The sequence below is a fragment of the Platichthys flesus genome, chromosome 4 (genome assembly GCF_949316205.1).
Source record: "Platichthys flesus chromosome 4, fPlaFle2.1, whole genome shotgun sequence".
Classification (NCBI taxonomy): domain Eukaryota; kingdom Metazoa; phylum Chordata; class Actinopteri; order Pleuronectiformes; family Pleuronectidae; genus Platichthys; species Platichthys flesus.
In genome coordinates this window covers 11537982-11563284 of record NC_084948.1, presented here as the reverse complement: position 1 = coordinate 11563284, position 25303 = coordinate 11537982, and the positions used below count along the sequence as shown (strand labels likewise).

General features: G+C 41.3%; 1 protein-coding gene across 1 annotated transcript; it reads left to right on the top strand.

The window, feature by feature from the left end:
• Positions 1 to 25169, top strand: vps53 (VPS53 subunit of GARP complex). The gene is made up of 22 exons (XM_062385330.1): positions 1 to 125; positions 515 to 595; positions 1565 to 1614; positions 1709 to 1775; positions 7258 to 7344; positions 7730 to 7845; positions 8696 to 8815; positions 10365 to 10443; positions 10566 to 10709; positions 10827 to 10969; positions 11480 to 11621; positions 12721 to 12801; positions 13050 to 13144; positions 14220 to 14462; positions 16374 to 16521; positions 16782 to 16864; positions 16949 to 17027; positions 17319 to 17467; positions 17570 to 17639; positions 17740 to 17877; positions 22664 to 22768; positions 23655 to 25169. Exons 1-22 carry the CDS (start codon positions 39 to 41, stop codon positions 23823 to 23825), a joined length of 2478 nt encoding a protein of 825 aa, XP_062241314.1. The 5' UTR covers positions 1 to 38; the 3' UTR covers positions 23826 to 25169.
• The last annotated feature ends 134 nt before the right edge of the window (positions 25170 to 25303 follow it).

Sequence of the window (25303 nt, the reverse complement as noted above, 5' to 3'; positions counted from 1 at the left end):
GTTTTGCCGGGGACGTCTTATGCAGCTTTGTTGTGACGATGATGGAGGAGGAAGAATTTGAGTTGGCGGAGGATTTGGAGTCGATTCTGCATCTCACCCCGGAGGTGCAGCTCGCCATTGAGCAGGTAGGTGTTACATTCACTTACTGGTGTTCTTAAACATCGCTGCTGGTCTTTGTAACACACACACACACAGCTGTTAGCAAGCTATCACACCCTGCTGCTGCTCTCTGGGTGTTACGGTGTTATTACGACCATCAGCTATAATATATATATATATATATAGAGAGAACAGTTTTATGGTAACGTTAGCTGGGAATAATAAGATATCTGATAACACAGCATCTGGAATCTCACTGGTTTACTCATCTAATAGGTTGTCACTCTATCAGTACATCTGAGAATCACCTTACAAGGCTTCACCTTAATGCACATTGAAGTCATCCTCAGATATATAGTGAGACAGACAGCCATGACTTTCTAACTAAAGTGTTTTGTGTGTCTTTGTTTTCAAGGTTTTTCCCAGTCAGGACCCTCTGGACAGAGCAGACTTCAATGCTGTGGAGTACATCAACACACTGTTCCCCACTGAGCAGGTGATTGTCCACTGTCGCACACACAACTGCAGCTACACACTAACACTGATCATTGTTTCTAACATGAGACCGACAGTTTTTTGTCTTTGTTTAGTTGAGAACAATTTGTCTTTCTTATTCAAATAATGGGTCTTTAACACAGCATACGTTAATATAAGTTGATAGACATAATTATCATAATAACTGTGGTATTATTTTTGTATTTACATTATTACAACATTTGATAAGCAACACATACGTTTACAAATCTGATGCCGATCAATTATGTGTTATGATTCCTCACTGTGCTGATAATATGCATAAGTATTACACCCATTGTTTTGGATTATGTTATATTGCAATGATTGATACTGTTTTATTTACAATCCCTACCAACATGCACAAAAAAGACCCAGAGGCTGAAGCAGCTAATTTAAACTTTTCCTCTGTGAAATATTTTAACATCCATATTGTTATAGGCCCATTCATTCATAAATTGGAACTTTCTCTAGGCATGAATACAAATGTAATTCATCCATATCTCACTTTATATATCCTATTTGTATTAAATAGATTGTTGCACTTTATCTCAGAGAAACAATGCACTATGCAGTATCAATAAACAATACACATATGTGTATCTATACTGTCTCTCCATGAGGGGTCACTGTAATCCTATAGTTTGTACTTATATACTGTGTAAAGCTGGATATATTTTCACCTACTTGTTTTGTTTGTATTCAACAAGGAATGTTACTAAATACAAGTTGTCAATATTATAGACCAGATATAAATATTGTTATGATAGTTTGTACACATGCATGCTAGATGATTGGTACTTCTGTTTAGAGATGGTTCTTGTGTAAGAGCAGCAGCACGACTCAAATAAGATTAGGTACTAAAGTGGTATAATAAGGGTTATTAGCCATAGAAAACATGGTAAAATATTTCTTTGTTTTTCTGACTTCTTGTCTTAATGTTCTCTCTCAGTCCCTGGCCAACATTGATGATGTGGTTAACAAGATTCGTCTCAAGATTCGGTGAGTTAATGCAATTTATATAATGATGCGTGTCATCTTTTTTGATTTATTATTTTCATCTTTGTTGACTGACATTTTGCATTGCATTTCCCAGGCATCTGGACGACAACATACGAACGGTGGTGAGAGGACAGACCAACGTTGGCCAGGATGGCAGACAGGTGAGTTGAGCTGAAAGTCACGAGGAAACATAAATCAACTTTGAATTTTTAGCACTGTAATAACACAGCAGGATGACCATGTAGGGGGAGATAAAAAAATCACATCTGCATATTTTAAACTCTCAACACTGTGCCTGTTCATCACATGTTTTTTTTAAATAGTGTCCCCCCTAAAGTTAGATGTTGCCATCGGTTGCTCTCAACCCAGACAAACATGTTCCTCCCCCTCTCCTGAGCTTTTCTTTCTCCACACTGCTTCCATGGAAAAGGGCAAGATGACTCAGATCCATTCCCGCTGCTTAAACTACCTCTCTTTACGGAAAACATGTCTGGGAAATGGATTCCCATATGTAAATACTTAGATTTCTTTTAAACCCAGGCTTTTTGAGTCCTTGCCTTTTCTTGTGGGAGCATGATGGAAAAGAGCAGCCCCTTCTGATTTAATCCAGGTCCTCGCTCTGTCAAGGAGTTGTGGCTAAAGAGGAACGTGACACCTGACAGGCAACCCGCGTATGTTCTGACCAACTGACATGATTAGGTGTGCGTTGTCGTCAGGGTGTCTGGCTCGGTGGCCCTGTCTTTCCCAGTCAGCTACCGTTGCAGTAGCAGAAACGCTCTAAATCCCATCCAGACCAATAACATTATACAGTCACACACAATAATTTGAGTTTATTTTTCCAGCCCCACAGAGCCATTCCAACATTTCCAGAGGGAAAATTTGTTCTGCAGATGGAAAGGCGGAGAGGTGTTCATTTCAAGATGGTGATGGAGGCATAAAGGCAGCAATAGAATAAAAGCAACAGGATCAGCAGTTTAATCTTTTTTCCTATTTACTGAACTCATTCACTGAGCTCATTGCGATCCCCAGTTTTGAAACCCAAGATGGTACCATTTGTAGTGAAGGAGGTAGAGAGCAAAGATAAAAGGAGATAATAAACTAGAGGAGGTCAGGGGAATGATTTTCCTTGTGTTTTTTTATGTCAAGAGTTGGTCAATTTAATGAGAGTGTGGAAATGAGACTGTCCCTGGCAGCTAATAGATCTGGTATTTAGTGTGTCAGTGGCTGTTTAACACTTCCCATGTTTTTTTTCCTGTTCACATTCTATTGGATTTATTGCACATGAACCTTGAATGTGTCGTAGCAGCTGGTGATGTAAAAAATCTCTGTTGAGGGACAGAACCCACCGTGTTATTTGAAATCTATAAATGAATTGATACAGTGAGGTGACAAATGATGGTATGGTGAATTGGGCCCTTTTTCATAAGACACTTGTATATGCCAGCTGAGTTTACTGCTACACACAGCTGCCATTGTACGATGCTCTCTTTGTGCCAAAGTTCCCACAAATATGTTGCACTTGTTGATTCATTTGTTTTTTAGCTGTACTACTCTTCCTTTGAGGAGTTGGGAGGGCGTCAGCCAATCCCAGCTGACTGGGGGACAGATGGGGGCACACCGTGGAAAAATCATTAACATATAGTAATAAACAACCTTGCTTGCTTTCACACCTACAGGTGGTTTAGAGTTGCCAATACAGCTAACATGTGGGAGGAAGCCTAATCAGTACAGGAAGAACATGCCAGCTCAATAGTACCGTCCCACCAGTTCATCTTAATCTGCTTATTTTTCATCATTATCCTTCTATCATTTGAACTCACTGTCTTGTCCTTACCTTATATTACCTTAAATGTTTTGGTTATTGTTTTGTTGTATAAGATGAACCCCTGACCAACCAGCCCAATCTCCCTTGGCACTGACCTTTTTCTCATATTTAGTGTGCAGTAACAAAGTTAGGTGCAACATTTTTTTATAGACAAAGGGCTTGTAAGTCATCAACAAAAGTTGGTGCACCTGTAGACATAGTTTTCATGACGTTTCAAGGCTCCATTTACATCTGTTGCGGCAGGAAACTGTTATTAATCCACCTAATTAATTCCTGCGAAAGATCTATGGAACTGCAATTTAAAGTTATTTACTGCAAATAAAATCTGGATAGTTGTGGTTGTTCTAAAATCCTTGGCATCTTTCTGTGCGTTAATTTTTAACATGCGTTCTTTCTATAAGTCTATTGTGGTATCAAGGAAGCTGCATTTAAAGATACAGTTCTGGGTGGTCGTCCTATAGAATAGACTTAAATGTAAATGTTTAATGTTGATCCAGAAAAGGCTGTACACAGCTTAATTTATTTAGTTAACATCCTTTTAACTCCTCAGAGCTCTGTCTAATACCACTTCACTGTACTTTATTACTCTAAACTGCTGCGGTCTTGGTCTCTCTCTAATTTACAGTTTTGAAGTGTTTCGGTTGTCTGTCTTCTTCAGTTGTAAAACTCAGTTTGTTCCTCAACTTTTTTAAGTCAGTGAAACAACAGTAGCTGTTTTTAACAAAACCCAGAAGAGATCATTTAAATCCTTTTCTTAGCTTTTCTCATCCCTGTCAGGTAAAACATTAAAAATGTTTACATGAAGTGTTGCACCCAGGCAGTGGTCCAACTGTTAAATGGGGTGGTCGGATGTACCATGTAGTATACCCTCTACTTTAGAAAGTCAAACTGATGTCTGTCTGAGGAATGATTGCAGTGTGTTTCGCTCCTGTTTAGGTAGGAAAGAAGCTCCCCTTTCCTTCTTTCTAACTCTATAATACCACGTAATGTGTGCCACGGAACACATGCTCCTTATTGCATGTTAGAGATACACTGGTGTGCATATGTGCATGTTCGTGTGGGAGCAGATAACATCTTGGGCACGGAGGCGCCTGCTGGGCAGTGGTCTTTCTCTCCGCTTTCCTCAAGGCTAAATACAGGAAATGAGCGCTAGGAAGCGAGCCAGATTGACTGAACCGAGTGTGCATGAGTGACAATTGTAGCCTTGGAGGTTCTGGTCTCTTTTGCGTGCAGTTTGCTCTAAGAAAGCTCTTCAAAGATTTAGTGCCACTCCCTTCCTCCTCACTCTCAGATCAAAGAATAATCACATAACCTGCCTATTTATTTTTTCAATCACCAAACAACCAAAGGGTTTTATGAGGCATGAAAAGAAAGAGTTACATTCAACCTGAAGGCAGCTTGTGATCATCTTAACTGGAGAATAGAAAGACCACCTCGTTTGTTTCAATGCTACATCCCCACGACTATTTTTCATTTTTAAAACACATCAACGCTGCTTTTAGAGCTGCTCACAGTGAGAAGTTTGAAAAATATTCTAGAGTGTCTTGACTCTTTGCTCATTTGAGTCTAGACAGGTTGAGACTGTTTAGAAACAATGAGATGGATCCTCCCAATTGCTCGCTAATTGGGCCTTTCGGGCCACTCCTATCACAGGACCCTCTTCCGGACTAAAGCAACCAGCAGTAGTTGTTGACCCTTTTGTCTTTGCTAACATCTGTTGCGCAGTTAAATTCTGCCACGTTACAACTGTTTACATGCGTTGCAGACAAACTTTTATACATATGCATTTTTAGGACAGGGATTAAACCTGATAAAGATCCAAAATGCACAGAGATTGTTTTAGTTTGAAAATGCTGCAAAAGATCTGTCAGGTTTATTTCCTTTATAGGATTAAATGGCAGAATGGATTTGTTGTGACCTGGTTATATATGGGGTCGTCTTAACTTTGACTCCAACACACTGTCACTGGATATTATTCTGTGACATGACACAGGATGGAAAATAAATCCACTGCTGTCACTGCAAGGTTTGTGTGTCTGCGTGTGTGTTCCTGCATGCGTTTGTGCATGCGTGCGTTCGTGCGTGTGTGTGTTTGTGGGTGTGTGAGCGAGATTGTTTGAATGCACGTACACTGTTTTTCCCTTTGCTCACTCGCTGCTCACTTGTCTCCGAGAGGTGCTTGTAAAAGTAGTAAATTCCTTGCACAGCTGGTGCCGGCTGTTAGCATTCCTCGTGTGTGTGTGTGTGTGAGTCTGAAGTTGTGTCTGCAGTGCCGCCACAGCACCGGGCCAAGTGAAGCCAATTACCTTGGCATCAGATGTCGGAGCGAAATCTCTGTTTAGGACCATCAAAGGGCAGCTGCCATGTCAGACGATGGGGAAATAGTAGAATAGCATCTCAGCCGTCGTACAGTTGTATGTGTCAAATGTTGTCCAACTCGGTCTGGCTTTATAGGCTCTTAAAACTGCTAATGACCTCTTTAGCCTTTTAAAGAGACAGCCTTTATGCAGAGCTTAGCCGTATGTCCTGTATGCCAGTTTAAAACCCATCTATCTATGTCAGGTATCTCGATAGCTTGTCAATTAGTCCAATTAGTCTGTTTGACTTCGGTCCCATTGTAGAGCCTGGACTGGACTCAACATTTTCCCATGGACCAAAGCCAGTGGTGGAAAAAAATATCCCTTGGAAATTTGACAAAGACTGGCACACCACAACTGACACACAGATGTTCACTCTGCCCTGATTCTCACATTATTATAGGCTAAGTGTGGTCGGCAAGTAAATTGACATTGACAGTTGTTTTAATATATATATATACATTGGGTGATGGATTTATTAAAAGCTTAATCAGGAATTATTTGGGTATGTTAACTGCTGACAGGGTTTCAAAATTCTCTGCCCAAGAATTTGTGCATAAAAAAAAATCAAGACTATTGTACCACGTGTTTCATTTTTTTGGTTTTTCCACAGATACCACAAGGCAGCTTAATGTGCATTTTATAGACTGAGTCATTCACAATTAATACACAGGACACTAGAGTTTGTCAGCTCAGTGCATAGAGGTACAAGGAGACAGTTCCGGGTGAGGGATGGAGGTGGAAGATGACAATATTATGAAACAAACTTCTGTGTTGCATCTCATGTGGCCCAATAGTCCCATTAAATTCAATTAAGCCGCACCAAGTGCAAACACTCAAATATGCAAATCCATAACTTATTTTCTGAGAAATCAAAGACAATGTTGAAAAATGCCTGAATTACCAATGTTAAGCAAGGGAAAAATATTCAGGATCCGCCCCTGATCTGCGACTACAATTTTCTTTCCTTTCCTTTTCCATATGGCATCCTTCCACCAAGTTTCGTCGTAATCCATTTAGTAGTTTTTATGTAATCTTGATCACAGACAAACAAACAGATCAGTGTAAACATTCCCCCCTCGATGTTGCTATATGCCAAACAGCAGAGAAGATCTTGTTTATTCACAGCGATACAGTTGGACCCATCATATCTCTTTTGACTAGATGTCCACTCAGTATGTAAACTTCATCATCTCTCTGTTAAAATCAAGGCTTTGGCTTTTTTATACTCCTTCACCACTTCCTGTTGCTGTTTCTGCTTTTATTGGTATTTTGGCATCTAACATGGATGTGCTAAGCAAGACCACTGTTTTGTAGTGTTACACACACACACACACACACACACACACACACACACGCACACACACAAAACATTATTGGTGGTTCATACACAGTAGTTAAAATGTGTCCTCTTTGTACTTTTGTTTTATTTATTTTTATTGCTCTGTTTGCTTTGTGCAGGCTTTGGAGGAGGCCCAGATTGCCATCCAACAATTGTTTGGCAAAATCAAAGACATCAAGGACAAGGCAGAGAAGTCTGAACAAATGGTATGTACACACACAAACACACACACACACACACACACACACACACAGTGGCTTGTTGAGGCTTATCAGGGACATGAGACATTGGAGATACAATGTATCATGTATTGGAGATACAACCTGGATCCTCCTGGTGCTACAATATAGGACAGTAAGGAGAGTTATTTAAAGTTAAGGTAATGCACCTTCCATGTGAGACTATGTGTGTGTGTTAGTGAGAGTCAGGCCGTTGGGCTGAGTGAGGAACTTTCCCTGTTATTATTTAACCTGCTCTGATTGTTTATTTCTTCACCAAATTTATACTATTATCGCTGCCCCCCCCCCCATGCTTGTTTCTCCTTCTTCGTGTTTCTCTCTGTTTGTCTGACTTGTTCCTCTCCCTGCACAGGTTAAGGAGATTACGAGGGACATAAAGCAGTTGGACCATGCCAAGCGCCACCTAACTACATCCATCACCACCCTCAACCACCTGCACATGTTAGCGGGGGGTGTGGACTCTTTAGAGTGGGTATAATCACATTTTGCACCAAAAGACTCTTTTTTTTTTTTTTTTTAGGTTTAAGTTTTAGTTGCTGCCAGTACAAGACAGATCTTGTTTTAGTATGTAAAGTGCCTTGAGATAATTTCTGTTGTGATTTGGGACTATCCAAATAAAAACTGAAATGAATCAAACCTTTACAATAAAACTCATCCTCATAATTAAGCTGGTGATTTGTATGTTATGTAGTCTTATCGCAGACTGTTCATAAAGACAGACAACATCACGGCTGCCTAGAAGCGAAGCCCAAGAGTCTCAATGGCTAGCTGCAGTAGAGGTCATATGGCTCCAAAGTACGTCATAGATGGAAGATGGCAACATTACTATCCATAATATTTTGTTTCATTTCTTGACAGTGGGAGGATTGAGGACAAGTTGTCAATCTTTATACAAAGTCTATGTCTGATCATTTTCAGTGATGTTGATAGAATCAGTGGCCTACCGATAAAAGCTGCAGGAGAATATCTTGTGTAGATGGAGAGAAACAGAACTTGTGCAGATCCCACAAGGGCCTTAAGCATCTTGTTATCTCGGATTCATGTTCTTCTGTACATTTTTATATGAGGCCAGTTTTAGATTTAGGAAGATACAGTTAGATGGATATTAGACCGTCCAGTCCAGTCAGATTCATTTATATAGCAAAATAAAAACAGGAGTTGAGCCAAAGTAAAGCAACAATAGTATAGATTAAAAAACAATGTAATATGTTAGGAGTATAATATGTGTTTGGGGGGTAAATGTCCAGAGAATATGAGTATCACTGCTTTTTCTTTTATAAAAAAAATGGATTTAATTGACATGTGTGTTTTGTCCCAGAGCCATGACCAGAAAGAGGCAGTATGGTGAAGTTGCCAACTTGCTGCAGGGAGTGGTCAATGTGCTGGAACATTTCCACAAGTACATGGGCATTACCCAGATCAGACAGCTTTCTGAGAGGTAACACACACACGTGCGCGCACACACACACACACACACACACACACACACACACACACACACACACACACACACACACACACACACACACACACACACCAGTGATTGATGTGCTCACAAGGTTATTCCTTCTCATTTTTTCCTCCACTATACTTCCTTTGCGCATATCAGTTGCATTACAGCTATTCTTGGGTTTAGTGCCTTGCTCAAGCTGACTAATAGGAGCTCGTTCTCAGTAGCCAGTTCAGTTCTGGAACTCCCCATACAGCTGTAATATTCCACAACTCTTCAGCTGAACTGTTGAGAAGTGGTTACAGTATTTTGCTGGAGGTATTTTGCGTATTACATCCTGTTTATGCAGATACTCACACGCATGCACGCACAGTCCCACACATACAGGAACACAAAGGAAGGAAACACACTGAATAGGGTTGTGTTATGCCAGCGTTTCTTCCATAGGCAGAGATTAGAGGCATAGTTTCTGAGGGTGTGTCTGCATCTCAGTGTTTGTGCTTCTACTGGTGCATATGGAAGATGCTTTTATTAACCTATGCACTTGAGATTGCTGTGCATGATAAATGGTCGATATATATAAACAGTATATTTAGGTAACACACACAAACAACAATGTACATTATTTTATATTAATTCTAGTCTTTTTTATTCTCCAAGACCACCAAAATCGGTTTGGGGCTTGTTGGTCAACTTGCTCTTCAAGTTCAAAGTGGTGTTGGTCATCTAAAGCAAGAAGGGATCGACCCTCTGTTCTGTTTTGACTGAGGTGTGGCAGACAGAGTTCATACCAAATAACAGCTGCATGGAAGAAGTGACTCTGCTGGAGAAACAGATGATAGGAGTGACACGGGGAAGGGAAAGATATGAAGGCAGGGCAGACAGCTGGACACAAACCGTTAATAGAAAAAACGAACTACTTCTCTGTGAGAGACCTGGACTGACCTGACTCATCAGAGTAAGACACATATGATCAGATGAGACAAATGCAAAGACGAGCACTAGATCACACAATAATGGATATGAATGAGCTGGAAAAACAGGAGCTGCAGGGCTGGGGATGTGGGATAAGATATGCATATCCAGTAGTTCACAGTGAGAAGTGGATAGTTGGGTATTTAGTCCACAGTGAGTGTTTGTAATGACTGCTCTAAGCTCAGGTGGTATCCATCAGTGATACTATTCCTCCACCCTCGCCTGTTTATTCTGGACGACTGGAAGGACTTTTGGTGTTGTGTGTGTTTAACCCATCCCACACGCCTGAGAGTGAACAAACTATCTGAGGACTGGATTCACTGTCATTCACTTACATGTTGAACACTATGAACACTTTGAGCTCACTGGTGTTGCATGAATCCTTATAGTAGTTCTCCCAAATCAAACACGGCTGTTGCCCGCTCAACGTCCACGGTGATCGCAACATGTGACCCCAAATCGTTGGCTGCCAAAATATCGCCCGACAAAAGTCACAGGGCCTAGCTAGCAATAAATAGGAAACAATTTTAAGTTCAGAGTTTTTATCTTTGTCCCTTTTCAGAGTGAAAGCAGCACAGAGTGAGTTGGGGACTCAGATCCTGGCAGATTTTGAAGAAGCCTTCCCCTCTCAGGGCTCCAAGGTACATAAATGTGTTGAATAAAAATCTAGATTTTCTTAAATTTTTTGTATTTGTTTTCTTGACAAATTCTTTCCTTTGTCCTGTTTATCTTTCAACTTTAAATCCCAATCACATCCATCCAGAGAACAGGTGGTCCCAGTAACGTGCTGAGAGACGCCTGCCTGGTGGCCAACGTGCTGGACCCACGTATCAAACAAGAGATCATCAAAAAGTTCATCCGGCAGCACCTCTCAGAGTACCTGGTGCTCTTCCAGGAAAACCAAGATGTGAGTTAGAAATTTAAATCCATAAATTAGGAGAGGATATTAGTTGCAGTAAATAAAAAGTTTAATTTGAAAAGGAGGTATCTAGATATTTATGATAATGGATCATTGGTTGCTCAGGTTGCTTGGCTGGACAAGATCGATCGCCGCTATGCCTGGATCAAACGGCAGCTGGTGGACTATGAGGAGAAATATGGACGCATGTTTCCTGAAGAATGGTGCATGACTGAGAGGATTGCTGTGGAGTTCTGCCACATCACCAGGTAAACACATCTACAACATATAGGTTTAGGCTTTGAATAATATGCTAGATGATTTATCTTTTTTAATGAATATTGTAAGGTTATTTCTGAAATTAAATTAAACAGACAGGATCTGAGAAATTGGTCTTTTCTGAATCCTGAAGTAAACCACACTGGTAAAATATGAGGTGATTGGCATGACTCAGTGATTTGGTGCCACTTTCTGTGTAATTAACGTAGGTGGGCTACAGGAGCAGTGACCTAGTGTCCACATTTCTCAATCCTTTTCCCGCAGCTTCATGAGAAAAGAAAGTAGATTTGCATTTGCATAATTCTCCAGGCAGCAACTATCAAGGAAAAACATCCAGTCGATTGTTCTGCACTTGGAGCCAGTCTGACAAGACATGTTTTTGCCTAAAGAAAACTATACTATTTATAATTATGTGGACAAGTTGGATGAGAAAGGGTAAAAATTGAAATGTGATAAGGTCAAACTGTCCATATTTATGTGTGTGTTTGTGTGTTCTTAAGGGTGGAGCTAGCCAAAGTGATGCGAACCCGAGCAAAGGAGATTGAGGTGAAACTGCTTCTTTTTGCCATTCAGAGAACCACCAACTTCGAGGGTTTACTGGCCAAACGCTTCCCAGGATCCACCTTGACTGACGTACCTGGAGTGAGAAATGCACACACACACAAAACAACAATAGATCTATTTACTCCCCAATTTTTGTTCAGGGTATCCGGATGATTCATTTTGGTTGCTTTTTATTTGTGTCATATTTGCTTTACCCGTGGCTTTGTCCATCCCTACTATAACTATGGGGATAGTTAACATGTTACAAGGGAAACACACCCTGGTAGCCAGTCCGCTGTTTTTTCCTTCTACTGTTTGTATCGAATGGTCATCGTAATGGATCATGATTATTCTTTGTTCGTTTGCTGAATTTAACATGAATAAAACTTTAACATGTTACCTCATCCGTGAACATGATTTGCTGCAGGTAGATTTTCATCGTCAAAGATGGAGAAGACTGCAACTCAACTCCCCCGCTCTGCTTCAGGACATAGTCAAACTAGGTCTTAAATTATCGTTTTGATTGAGAGATCTGTAGCCTAACTTACATATTGTAACTTCCCTGCCAGCTGGAGTTACAGCCCCCTCCCCCCCCAAAAATCCTGTCATATGGTTAAAGTTAAAGTAGGTTTTTGTGAGTGTATAATCTACATCTTCCTTTCCTCATCAAATTACATTCAGTTTTGCTTTGTGCTTTTAATTGTACTACAATGACACTTACACAAAACTGCTGATTTGTAAGTGACGCTCACACAGGCTACTCTGGTGTCATAGCCTGAAGAAACCTTTCCATCCCAATCATTTTGGCATGTGTAGGTGGAAGCGATTCCCACAGGATGGACAGATGATCCGTTTTGTTGAGGCACATTCTAGGCCAATCATGTTTGGAAATTATAATATTTTGGCCAGACAGAGGCTCTTTTGTGTTGAGTTCAGTTTACACCCATGCCTGCTGGCCTCTGTAATTCAATCAGGGATTTGGTTGAGTGGAATTTTATAACTGGAGTAGCAGGTTCATCCAAGGTGATCATGAAATGGTCTACAAAAACATGGAAAGATGGAGATGAATCGATGTTGAACATTGTTGATAATGTTAGAAAAATTCTTAGTCACAATCAGGAGTATTGTTACCATGGGATTTCTAAATTGCAGTTTGGCTCATTTCAATTGAGCATTTCTGTGTTGTATTTTTTTACAGAAAAAGAGATCAGAAAGCCCTCTCGAACCTACCAACCCCTTCCTGGAGGAGGAGCCAGGTGAGGATGTGGATCTAGCCAAGGTAAGATGATCTGGACTGAACCAACCTGACCTTTTTGCAGTATAGAGACCATCAGTCCTTGTTGGCACTTTCTTAAGGGCAGTTTAAATTTAAAGCAACGTGTCTCCCACACTGCTTTGTCTTGATGTTGACCTTTTGCTCACAGAATAGAAAGCAAAACATTAACCCACTGTTAATGATTTAAACTCATCAGCTACAACTAGACCCTGTTGTTTTCACTAACAGCCCATTTTTTTCTGCTCTCTCAGCCCAGGAAGCCCAAAGCCCCTGACAACCCTTTCCACGGCATTGTCTCCAAGTGTTTCGAACCTCATCTATATGTCTACATAGAGTCCCAGGACAAGTGAGCAACAAACTCATACAACCAAACTAGTCCCGAGTAGGGTTGTCGCACACAGACACAGAATCAGGAGCAGGTTGTGCGTTAACCTGGCACATACATTCCTTTTCCTTTTCCATTTCCTGCTCATCAATCAGATCCTCCTCCTCTGATTCTACTTCACTGCCTCCGCTGTCTTTCCATCTCTTGTTCCTGCACATGCCTCTGTCTCCACTGTGGCAGAAATGTTTCCCATTAGCTGTACGACCACAGACACTGAGAGAGAGAGGGGAAGGATAAAGATTAAGGTCTGCCGTTGCAGATCTGCCTTCCTTCATTCTCACCTCCTGAATTCTTTTTTTTTGTATCCCTCTTTGGTCTCTTTCTTACAGTAAAATATTTGTTTCGTTCCTCCTCTCCATCTCCAATCTTTTCCTCCCTCTTTTTCCATTTTCTTCCTGCCTAATCTTTCACTTCTTCATCCTCTCATCTTCAACCACCTTCCTTCGCCTCCCCTCCATCAGTCCCTCCCCTCCTACAGTCATGTTGATCATTCCTGAAACTGTACCCAGTCCTGGTTCTGCTCTCTGCTGTGCTTGCATGCATCCCCCCCCAGCCCAGCTCTTGGCTCGCTGGTGCGTAGAACACTGTTTGTTCGTCCAAGTGAACAGGATTGACCTATTCTACAGCTACAACGTCATTTCAGTTCTGTCCAAAGGCCTGAAACAGGCAAGGCCAGATCAGCTCGTCCCTAGTGGGATCTAGCAGGAGAGAACAGTGGCCTGCTTGTTTTGTGTTTGGCTTCAGTTGCAATATTGAGTTGGCTCGGACCACACAAACTAACCATGGACCTGTTGAATGTAGTACTGAGGATTTTGATATGCTTGAAATAGTTCCTCCTGTTTATCCATCTGGTTCAGTGTCTGCCTGTGTGTTATTTTATCCTTTCATGTATTTATTGGGATTACACAGCAATCATGTGTTTTTAATGTTTAAATGTTTTGATTTCATTCATGTGCCCCTGATCCAACCATCCGTGTGTGTGCATGTGCGTGTGAACCTGTGTGGGTTTGGCTGTACATTTTACGGGCATCTGCAGGAACCTAGGCGAGCTGATCGACCGGTTTGTGGCCGACTTCCGAGCACAAGGCCCACCCAAGGTGGGCACGGAGGAAGGCGGAGCGGTCCTGCCCAGCTGTGCTGACCTCTTTGTCTATTACAAGAAGTGCATGGTGCAGTGCTCACAGCTGAGCACAGGAGAACCAATGATCGCCCTCACAACAATCTTCCAGAAATTCCTGAGGGAGTACGCCTGGAAGATCCTCTCTGGAAACCTTCCAAAGTAAGACCAATTCGGGATTGGTTATTTATACAAAAAGAATTGTAATAGAATTCTCATGTAAGGGAAGTTGTACTCTTAATGTCGGGGAACTAGGGGAAAACAATGGTTTTTACTTATTTTTAGTTCTTCAATCCAACAGTCCCCTTCAACTCAGTCAAGCTGCTCCAATTTGCACACACTCACTCTTGCAATGTTAGAGAAAGTGAGAAACATTTCCCTTTGTCCATATCTGTGCCAAACTGAAATGGGTTCTTTCTTGGCCCATTTCCCATCCATCGACCAAGTTTCTTGCAAATCTGTCTCGTAGTTTTTGCATCATCCTGCTAACTCACAAAAAAAAAAACAAAAAAAAAAAATGGACAGGGGCGAGAACATAACTTCCTTGGCGGAGGGAATATAAGGTAAGCATTAGCATGACAGTGCTACAAGGTGCTGCATCAGTATTTACCCACTCCCATAATTGCTTCCAATGCTGCTATGTTAGCTATGTTAAACCAGTGTGGAGTCGAAGTTCAAATTTTCAACCGATACTGTGATAAAGCTAAAAAATGTATAATAAATCGACTCTTCCAACACTAGTATTTCCTGATGCCATAGACCTCCATTTCTTCCTGTAAAGTATTGAATCAGTCCAATAAAGATTGTGCAGCTGAAACAAATTCTCCCTAGCATTCACCTGCTAGAATTTCTAGTTTTTTGATATTTCCCATCAGAGTGAATCATTAGATTTTCCGGTAACACAAACACAGATTTATTTAAGACCAACTTTTCAAAAACAAGCATGTCACACCCTTATTTGTTCTTTCCCCTGCTCTGGTAATGGGGCTGTTGAGGAGTTTCGTTTGAGACATAATGTCTTTAGTGCTGCTGGGTTTGATGGATTGGGATGGCACGAAACGAGGGATCTGGAGCTGGTTATGTTGTGGCCAAGCCTAATAGGCTACCAGCAAAAATATCTCTGGCTCATTGGCCACATTAGAACTCATCACTGGCTGTGAGACAGAGGCGTGCTCTGTTTCTGTGTCAGATATGCATGCATGCTAATGACACACTTGCGTTCACTGACTAATGTATACCACATTTTGAGATGTAAACAGACACTCAGTCGAAGATTTAGTGCAATACATTGCAACTACTTACACTTACAAACGCATGTGAACCTGCTTATTCAATGTTGAGCGCTTGTGACCTGGGTGTGTGAGGTTTTGAAAGAGGCCCCTAGAAGCAGCTTTTGGTTTAACCACGTCTCTGTTATGATGTTTAATTAATGACTGGGTCGTCACTGAAACCTAAACGGTTCAGCACCCTGATACTCGCATTCGCTGGTGTATCGCTTTCTAAAATGTTTTTCCTCATCTGTGGTTTAATGAATTTTGTTAATGCTTACAACAAAGGGGGTCCACATCAGCCAGTCTTGGGAATAACAACACAACATTGTGTAATTGATCTCAGCTGAGGGTGGTGATTGCAGGGTAATGATACCATTCTACTTACAATGCACTGCCCACAATAACAATAATATCTCAATACAGCAATTCTCTGATAATCTATATAATTGCAGTTATATGACAATACATCAGGACATTTGTCTAACTGAAGAAGAATACAAAATGCCCCCTTAAGATAGCAGACTCTGATTATTTCCTTTTTGATCAAGTCAGATACATATAGAGACACATTTATGTATCGAGATACATACATTTGTTTGTTTTAATATCCATGTAAAATATGTTGGCATAATTTACAGATCTGTTCGTATAATTTATTTATTACACAGCAAAAGGCTGGGTTGGAACTGAACTTGAGCCCTTCTGCAGCAGCTGCAGCATCTGACCTTTTTTTCTTTCTGTTTATGGAACATGTTTCTTTCACTTAACCACAGCTCATGTTCTCATTCTCTTGTTGCTCCAGGTCCAGCAGTAGCAGTGGGGGTCTCACTATCAGCAGTCTGCTGAAGGAGAAAGAATTCTCAGATGCTTCAAAGTTCACCGTAGATGAGCTCTGTCTCATCTGTAGCATCCTCAGCACTGCAGAGTACTGTTTGGCTACCACACAACAGGCATGTACACATACTCACACACACGCACACGCACACACACAGATCGTAAATTTTGGTCTATAATTTATTCTAATGGCAGTGACAATATACGTTTGGGAATGTAAGAGGTAATATCATGATAGCAGTAATAGACTTCTGACTTATGTTTCAGTGTTTTAAGGAATTAACTGTGACAAGTACAATTACAATTTTAAGTCAGTGTTTTGAAAATGGATCAACACTTGTACAAAATAATTCATATATGTTTGTTTGTTTTCCAGTTGGAAGAGAAGCTAAAGGAAAAGGTAGATAAAGTCCTGGTGGAGAGAATTAACTTGACTGGAGAGATGGATACATTCAGCACGTGAGTGACACTTACAGACAGCTACTTTTTTCTCCCTCTATTATGTCAAGAGTATGTGGTAATTGTGTCAGGTATGTTTTTCAGTGTGATCTCAAACAGTATTCAGCTGATAGTTCAAGATTTGGACTCTGCCTGTGACCCTGCTCTCACTGCTATGAGCAAGGTGAGACACAGTCACACACTCTTCTTCTTCACGTTCTTAAGATGTTGGAATCTAAGGCTGGGCCTGAGGCAACATGTTTTTGGTTCAAACTATACTCAAAAGTCAGAAGGGCTGGAAACCACCAAGAAGATGTCATAACGCTGCTTTTCTGTCAGTCATCGTTAAGAAACCTGAGAATTTCCACATCAAACATGTCTTTGTTTTTAATGGATTGACACATAAGCCTGATGATAAACAATAGCATGTTATCTCTGGTGCTAAAGCTTTGCTGTCCTTCATCTCTCCGCTCAGATGCCGTGGCAGAGTGTGGAGCACGTGGGTGACCAGAGTCCTTATGTGACGTCAATCATCATGCACATTAAACAAAATGTGCCAATCATCAGAGACAATCTGGCCTCCACCCGCAAATACTTCACACAGTTCTGCATCAAGTTCACAAAGTACTACACATTTATATACACACTTTTTATACTGGCATACTCTTGAAAACTGTATTTAAAAGGTTCCTGAATTTGATATGTGTCACTTATTCCTCTCTTTAGTTCTTTCATTCCCAAATTCATCAACCACCTGTTTAGATGTAAGCCTATCAGCATGGTGGGAGCTGAGCAAGTAAGTTGAATTTAGCTCAAGCAGAAAATCCATGCATTCCATTTGATACGTGCATTGCTATGCATGTTAAAATCTTGAATTTTGTTCCCCGCACCACCAGCTCCTCCTCGACACCCACTCCCTGAAGACTGTTCTGTTGGATCTTCCCTCCATAGGCTCCCAGGTGCTCCGCAAGGCACCCGCCAGCTACACCAAGATAGTGGTGAAAGGAATGACCAGAGCAGAGATGATACTGAAGGTGAGAGGAGGACAGCAGAGACTATTTCAAACCGTTTACCTTTTACAGTATAAACACTGAAGGAACTTGCATCTTAAACTGAGGGATTTTAAAGAGAAAGTAAGTTCAAGTGTAAATACAAACTAGTTCAACTTAAACACATTATCAGAACCACTCCATCTTTACGGGGCACTTCAGATTTGATGACACTTAACTTGGGCCATTTTTACAACCAGTGTTTCATTCTCTGACCTTTAAAGGATCGGAGTTTTAAATAAACCCTTTTGTGTGAGAGAGTTTCCTTTATCTCTTTTTTGCCATTAACAGATTGGATGTATAAACTCTGACATATGCAGTAAAACTTGAGCTCTGCTGTTGATGCTAACGCTTCACAAAGAATAATGTGGTGCAATCTGCGGCTACCTGCTTTTTCCACTGATTAAGGCTCCACAGTAAGACGCAGCAACATTTTTCCTCCAGTGTTTGTGGCTGGTTGTAAATTCTTTGCCTTGACTCATTCAAGCAGATTATCTACCTCGATTTTATTTGTAGGCAGAATAACCCTTTAATTGCCTCTTCAGCCCCCTCTCGGAATAGCACTTTATGAGCTTGTTTCCACAAAATAACCCACCTCACATGAGGTCGCAATGGGAATAGAGCTCACAGACCACAACTGGTTTAATGAGTAAACACAACGTACACAATCATGTTGTATTTTGGATGTTGTGTTCGGTGCAGAGGGAAAACACAGGATTCAGCCAGTAACCTCAGAATTATCTCACACGATGCTGGGGGACACTGGTATGTGGATGCCATGTATTAACCCCACGCTTATTAACTGTCCCAGGAGTGAAGAGAAATGCACACATGCCTGCCTGTCCCTTGATTTCCCGTAGGATCCTGGGAGGACTTGTTTCCTTCCTGTAGTTACACCGGTTTGGACTGTCTTGATGTTTACAGCTGTCAGTTTGACCTTTATTCTTGGAGCCTTTCCTGCCTATAATCTGAAAAACAGTGCATCATTGGCAGAGAGTAAAATACTTTGGATGAATGTAATTGAATACGTTACCACACTACATCCATACTAAAGAAAAACTGTTTTCAAACTAAAAGGATCTCTGTCCACACAAGTGTTTTGGCTCCGTATCAGTTTTAATCCATGTCCATACCCACACACCTGAAAATGTATATCTCGTGACCTCTCACGTTCACTGGGTGTCTGCTGCTGGTGTAAACAGGAAGGCATGCTAGATTGCAAACGAGAAACAGCAATGGCAAAAAGAGAAGTGTTGAATTTAGCTGCACAACAGCTGTTGGCAAAGACAACAGGGTCAGTAACGCTTGTAATTCATTGTTCCTGTTGCTTTCTGCACTGGTAGTGGATTGGTTTCTTCCGTAACGGGGCCAGGTGATAGAAGCCCAATGAATCAGTGAAGAATACGTTGTGATGTAAAGACCCAATCAAAAAAAAGTGATGAGTGTCTCATCATTGTTTCAAATTTTCTGCACGTTCCAGACTTTAACGGGCTCCGGAGTTTTCAAACTTCTCTGTTTTAGCAACTCTAGTAGTAGTGTGTATGCCTGGCGTAACCATAGCCGGTTTGGTTCGTGTTCAAATGAAAATGTAGGAATGTGGATGTAGCCTTAGATCAGGTTCTACAGTCTTTGTCTGAAAAGCTGTGTAAAACATTTTGCGTCAGACAAAACCTTTTCACCTTTTCTTATTACTTACTGCTGGGATGCACTGTCTCACACACACAGCCTGTATAAGGCGTGTCTTTGTTCCGATGGAAAAATGCCCTGAATGTATACACATACATTTCCACTCATCTGCCAAACATTAAAGCGGGTTTCACATTATAGAATTATAGAATGCGTTCACATCAGCCCTCGACTGTCTGCTTTTTTCTGAATCTGACTGCCAGCTGGGGCCCTTCAGCTGGAATGTGATCTATAAGGTTTAGACTAATGCAAGAAGGCCTTTGAGTGATTCACGTGCATTACTGTGACAATGGAGGACATAAGCATCATTGTAAGGACTGGTAATCTTATACTAGAAGTAATATCAAAATAAAAAGCCTGATTATCAACAGAAGGAAAATTGTAAGTGACGTTTAAAAAGACAGATATTACGGTTCAAGCTAAATTTAACGGGAGCAAAAGTGCTGCACACGACAAGAGAAATATAAAAATGTTCACCTTGTAGCAGCAAATACTTTTTATCCCTCTTTCAGAAAAACTACTTCGAATGAGCCATATATATCTCTGAATGTCATTGGCCACTGTTGATGAAAAGCCCACACGAGTGGAGAGAAGCTTTTATACTGCAGCCAGCGATTTAGCCTTGGACTTTGTGCAACATGGAGGTTACTTGCAGGTAATTGCTTCCACCTTGGGCTGAGACTGAAGCAGCTGAAAGACAAACCCAGCGAATGAAGGTCAATACAGGAATTCCTCTGCCAAGTCTCAACAATAGTCTTAAATTACACTCAGTGATGATGCGACTTCAGATTAGATCTAGCTCCGCCGCTTCAAGAAGCTGCTGCAGTTCTTTAGGACAAATGAAGGAGCACTTTAAACCTTCAAAGCTCGCTTTGAGATTTAAACACACAGACCACTGTTGGATCCCTGAACATTTCAAAGTATGGACATCAATTTTTTGGGGATATAAGTATGTATTTGTACTCTTAAGATTTTAATAATAGTCCAGACAGATGAACTGAGAAAGACAGATTGTTAACCATGTTAAAAGCTGCATGATTTACTTATTGTGTTACCAATCTCACACAAATGGAAACTTACCTGTTAGTGTTTCAAACAGATGTGATGTAACTCAGACTTCATTTATTTAGTTACAATGTGTTGTGTGCTACTCATGAGCCAAACAAATATGTTAACACAATATTCACATATCATCTTATGAGCGAACATTTGCCTAGATTCAGGATTCAGGATGATTATTGTAACTTTTTTTTTAAATACAAACAAGTGACATTTTTTACAGGAAACGTCCATTAGTTAACAATGGGTAGGGTATCAAGTAATTAATAAATAAAGATATACAATCTTTTTTTTTTTTCATCAAGATCCATAAATATTGTTATCCAGAGCTGCAACAGAATCTAATTGGTTCTTCTTTAAGTCTTGCCACAGCCCTACGCAAAATTTCATGGGAATCAAACAAGTACTTTTTGTGTAATCCTGTAACTAACAAACCCTTGCCCAAGCTACTAATAGAGTAAGAATACTGTATGGACAGAACAAAGATCATGGTAGCGATACATACATCTAGTGCTAACATTAGCTTTAATTTAGAGTTTTCCATGTTGAATCCTGAAGGAAAAGTCTTCACTTCCGCTGCTCAATGCTCCAGTGTTCTACAACTTGGTGCTTGTTGTCTCTCTGCTGTTGAGTGCTTGACAGGAAGTGAACGCTGGGTTTATTATCCAAAAAAGCTGTAACATTAAACCTAATATTCTAACGTTTAACAAAACAAGAAGCTAAATAAGCTTGAATGGTCTGTAAGGTTTGGGAAACTGCGCCATGGGGTGCGTTTGTCACTTTGTGAGTAATTTAACTTTACACATAGTCTCTTGGTCTGTCGTTTTGAATAGTCAGTTTATTTTTCAGGTTTCCACGTATCAAGATCTTGTCAGATTATCTTCAGTAGAGATGAATGCAGTTGAGTCGCCCATTATGTTGGACAGTGCTGAGTTGTGTTCAAAGCACGTAGGATTCTTTATGTCCGTCTGTCTCGGCGTCTCCTGGCTGCTGCGATGCCTTTGAGACGTGGTTGTTTTCCACGCTCTTCCATCCCTACCCACCACCACAGCTCCAGCTCCCCCCCCCATCCCCTACCTTGTTCAGCCTGAATGCCCCTTCCTCTCCTTCTTCACTTTCTTTCTCTCTCTCTCTCTTTAAATGCCAGTTTTCATTCTAAATCCCCCCCCCTTTTTTATAAGGTCGCTGCAGGCCTTTGCCTTGGCCCGGCTCCAAGACAGTTGCTAAGTAAATCACTCAGTCAGCAGGGCGAGTAAGGAAAGTAAAGAATTCCACACAATCTCTAGTCTGTCATGCCTGCACTTCCCCTCTCTTTCTCCCCTGCTTCTCATCTCTCCTCTCTCCCCTTATCTGTGCAGCTCACCTTCTCGTCTACTTTACCTTTGCTTGGGGAAAAAAAGAGAGCAGTGTAGCTTTAAGCGCAGATTGGCTCTTTTTGAAGTGAAGGAGAGGATAAACGTTTAGCGCGAGGGTCCCTGTGCCCACGCATATTCTTGAGATAGGAGACGGGGGTCTGTCCGCCATGTGTTGGTCCGCCTGCTTGGCCTCGGCTTTAAGAAACGCTATCTGATCCTCGTTTCTCCACACATTCTCGTTTGTTGGGAGGGGGCAACAACAGAGAGAATCCGATCCAGAGAGACTTTATCTCCGTTGAACTTTTTTTCTGTCTGCCTTTGACAAATGCAGATTTTGGCCCAGACTCATTATAACCCCCCCCCCCAAAAAAAAAAAAAAGAATTACTGCTGGAGCTAATTCTTGCCCACTCATGCGTGGAGTAATTGGTGTGTAAAAGAGTGGGCTTCTAAATATAGCACCATAGTCTCAACTTTGTTTGCAGCCAGAACAACTTTGTCTCTGTCAGTTATAGCCCCCCCCCACCACCACCATAACCCCCCTTCCCCCTCACTCTGGGCCACAGCCGCCCCATGTGGGATCATTTAAAGACCTCCCGGGTCATCCTGTGATGGTGCACAGGAAAAGAGGGGAGGGGGTGAATGCAACACTAAACTCGCCTCTTTCCTGCAGGTGGTGATGGCCCCACATGAACCACCAGTGGTGTTCGTTGACAACTACATCAAGCTCCTGGCTGACGGCAACCCAGAGACCTTCCAGAAGATTCTGGACATGAAGGTGAGTGGGTTGGACCAGAAGTAATAGTTCAGAATTTAAGGAGATGTGCTCATTTTCTGTCCTGCTGAGGCTTGCATGAGAAGAAACCTCTTATATCTACATCTTCTACATAAACACTTATTTTTGTATGGTTTAGTGACTTTATAGGTTCTGCTTCGTAGATTTTGTTACCTTTGGACAGAGGGTGTCTGTTCCCCTCAGATTCCAGTCTTTAAGTCAAGCAAAGATGCAGCTGGCTCCAGCTTCATACTGAACATAGAGATGTAAGGGTGGTATTAATCTTCTCATGCAAGAAAACAAACATGTACTTCCCACCATCGTAGCTTTGCATCTCCCATCATGTTTTCCCATAATTTCCAATGTGTTATTTAACCTGTTCTAGTGAAGCAGAAAAAGAGACACATTTACATGGACCTCCATGTTATTCTAAGATTAACCTGAGTAAGCTGATGGTCTGAGTGATATACTGTAATGTAAACAGCATTATCTGACGACCTTTACCTGAAAAAGGTCAAACGAACAAATGAGCATTTTAGTGTTTTCTTTCAATATTTAGCATCCGTTCTTCATCAAGCAGCTGGTTAACATATGTTGATGTTTCAAAATGCTGTGCAAACTCCAACAGGGGGTTATATTGCAATCAAGAAGTTTACCTGTCTACATAATGAGAATACACATGTCTTAATCTGACTAGGATTGAAGTAGTGTGTGTGTGTGTGTGTGTGTGTGTGTGTGTGTGTGTGTGTGTGTGTGTGTGTGTGTGTGTGTGTGTGTGTGTGTGTGTGTGTGTGTGTGTGTGTGTGTGTGTGTGTGTGTGTGTGTGTGTGTGTGTGTGTGTGTGTGTGTGTGTGTGTGTGTGTGTGTGTGTGTGTGTGTGTGTGTGTAGGGTCTGAAGCGCAGTGAGCAAAGCAGCATGCTGGAGCTGTTCAGGCAGAGGTTACCCACTCCACCCTCCGGGGCTGACGGAGGCCCCACCCTGTCCTTCAGTGCCGCCACCCCTGAGCAGGAGTCGTCCCGCATCCGTAAACTGGAGAAACTCATCAAGAAGAGACTGTGATCAGACACATTGATGGTAAAAGAGGCGGCAGGATGAGACTTCTTGCCCTCACTCTTCTCACAAACTTTAATCATCAAGGAGAATCAAAGAAAAAGCAAAGATCGGACTGAATTTTCTTACGCTGGATAATGAAGAAACTGCTACCTGTTGCTACATCTGTCATGTTGCTTCTGTAACTTCCTCTTTCTTCTCATGACACTAATGCCTGAGCTTTGTAACATCCGCACATTGTCAGCTCAGAGAGCCGCTGGCTGCCTCTCTGGTACACGTCTAATCCCTGATGATCACCAGCAGGCTGATCATAATTAAAGTTGATGTTTTCTGAATATAATGTTCTTCAAGGATAACTATGGCTTTCCTCAATCATTTTTAATTTAAAGTGTGTGTGCGTCATAGGTGTCGGGATTGTTTGTGTGAGCGGCGACCTAAAACAAATCCCTGAGTGTGGAACAAAGAGGATCTTTGAATTTCCTGTGTTGTCGCTGAGCCATCTTTGTCTTGGCATTTAAAATCTCTCGTGGTTGATTTGGAAACCATCTAACTGAAGACTTGGCTTGGGCCTTTGCCTGGAATGGGGGGGGCAATTAATGGGGTATATACTGTCTATGTAAACATTAAGTACACGTGTGCGGTCGCAGCTGCGCTTTTAAAGTCCAAACAACTTTAATAATTTAATCCTCTGTCTCTTTTTGCATTGACATAAAAGCTCATGTTTGTTTAAGCAGGAGTCTATTTATTCTTCCATTCGGCTGCACTGTACTTTCAGGCCAAATTACTTAAGGTTTGGAAAATATTATTTTTGTCATAAAAGATACAAAACAAGCTGGATTTGTCTCTGCACTTTTGCCATGTACAGTACTCTGAGTCTCTGAAGCCTCATGTGATGTCACGGCCTGTGGAGGAAAATCCAAACTTCTCTGCAGTCTGGTTTCCATGGTAGCTGATTTTGATGCCAGGGCCTCTCAGTGTCTCAAGGCTTTATATATATATAAAGCCATATATATGTCATGTAAGTGCATATTTTAAACATTTGATTTTAAATTGGCTCCCCATTAGGATATATTTTAAGATTGATAACTTCCCATCGGCTCATGGTGATGGCAGCGTGTTTGCCATCAGGGCTGTGAAGTGATTCCCGGAGGAAATAGGGCTGTCTGAGACAGTGTCGACTTCAAATGGACTTTCTCCATAAGGCATATTCCTGAATTTCCATAAGTTGCCGGACACAAATCTCTCTTTTTAAATATATTTATGTGCTCCTCTGTGTTTTCTAACCATTTGTTCTCTTGTTTAGTAGCACTGTGTGTAGAAATTTGCTCTATAAATAAAGTTATTATAAATCTACCGACCGGTGTGCTACACGGGCGACACTCACGTATGCACACTGCCGTCAAGCCAGCCGACACTTTGAATCTCTGTGGTAAAATCAACCGACACAGAAATTATACTGCATTCATATACTGACACTTATGGTAAAC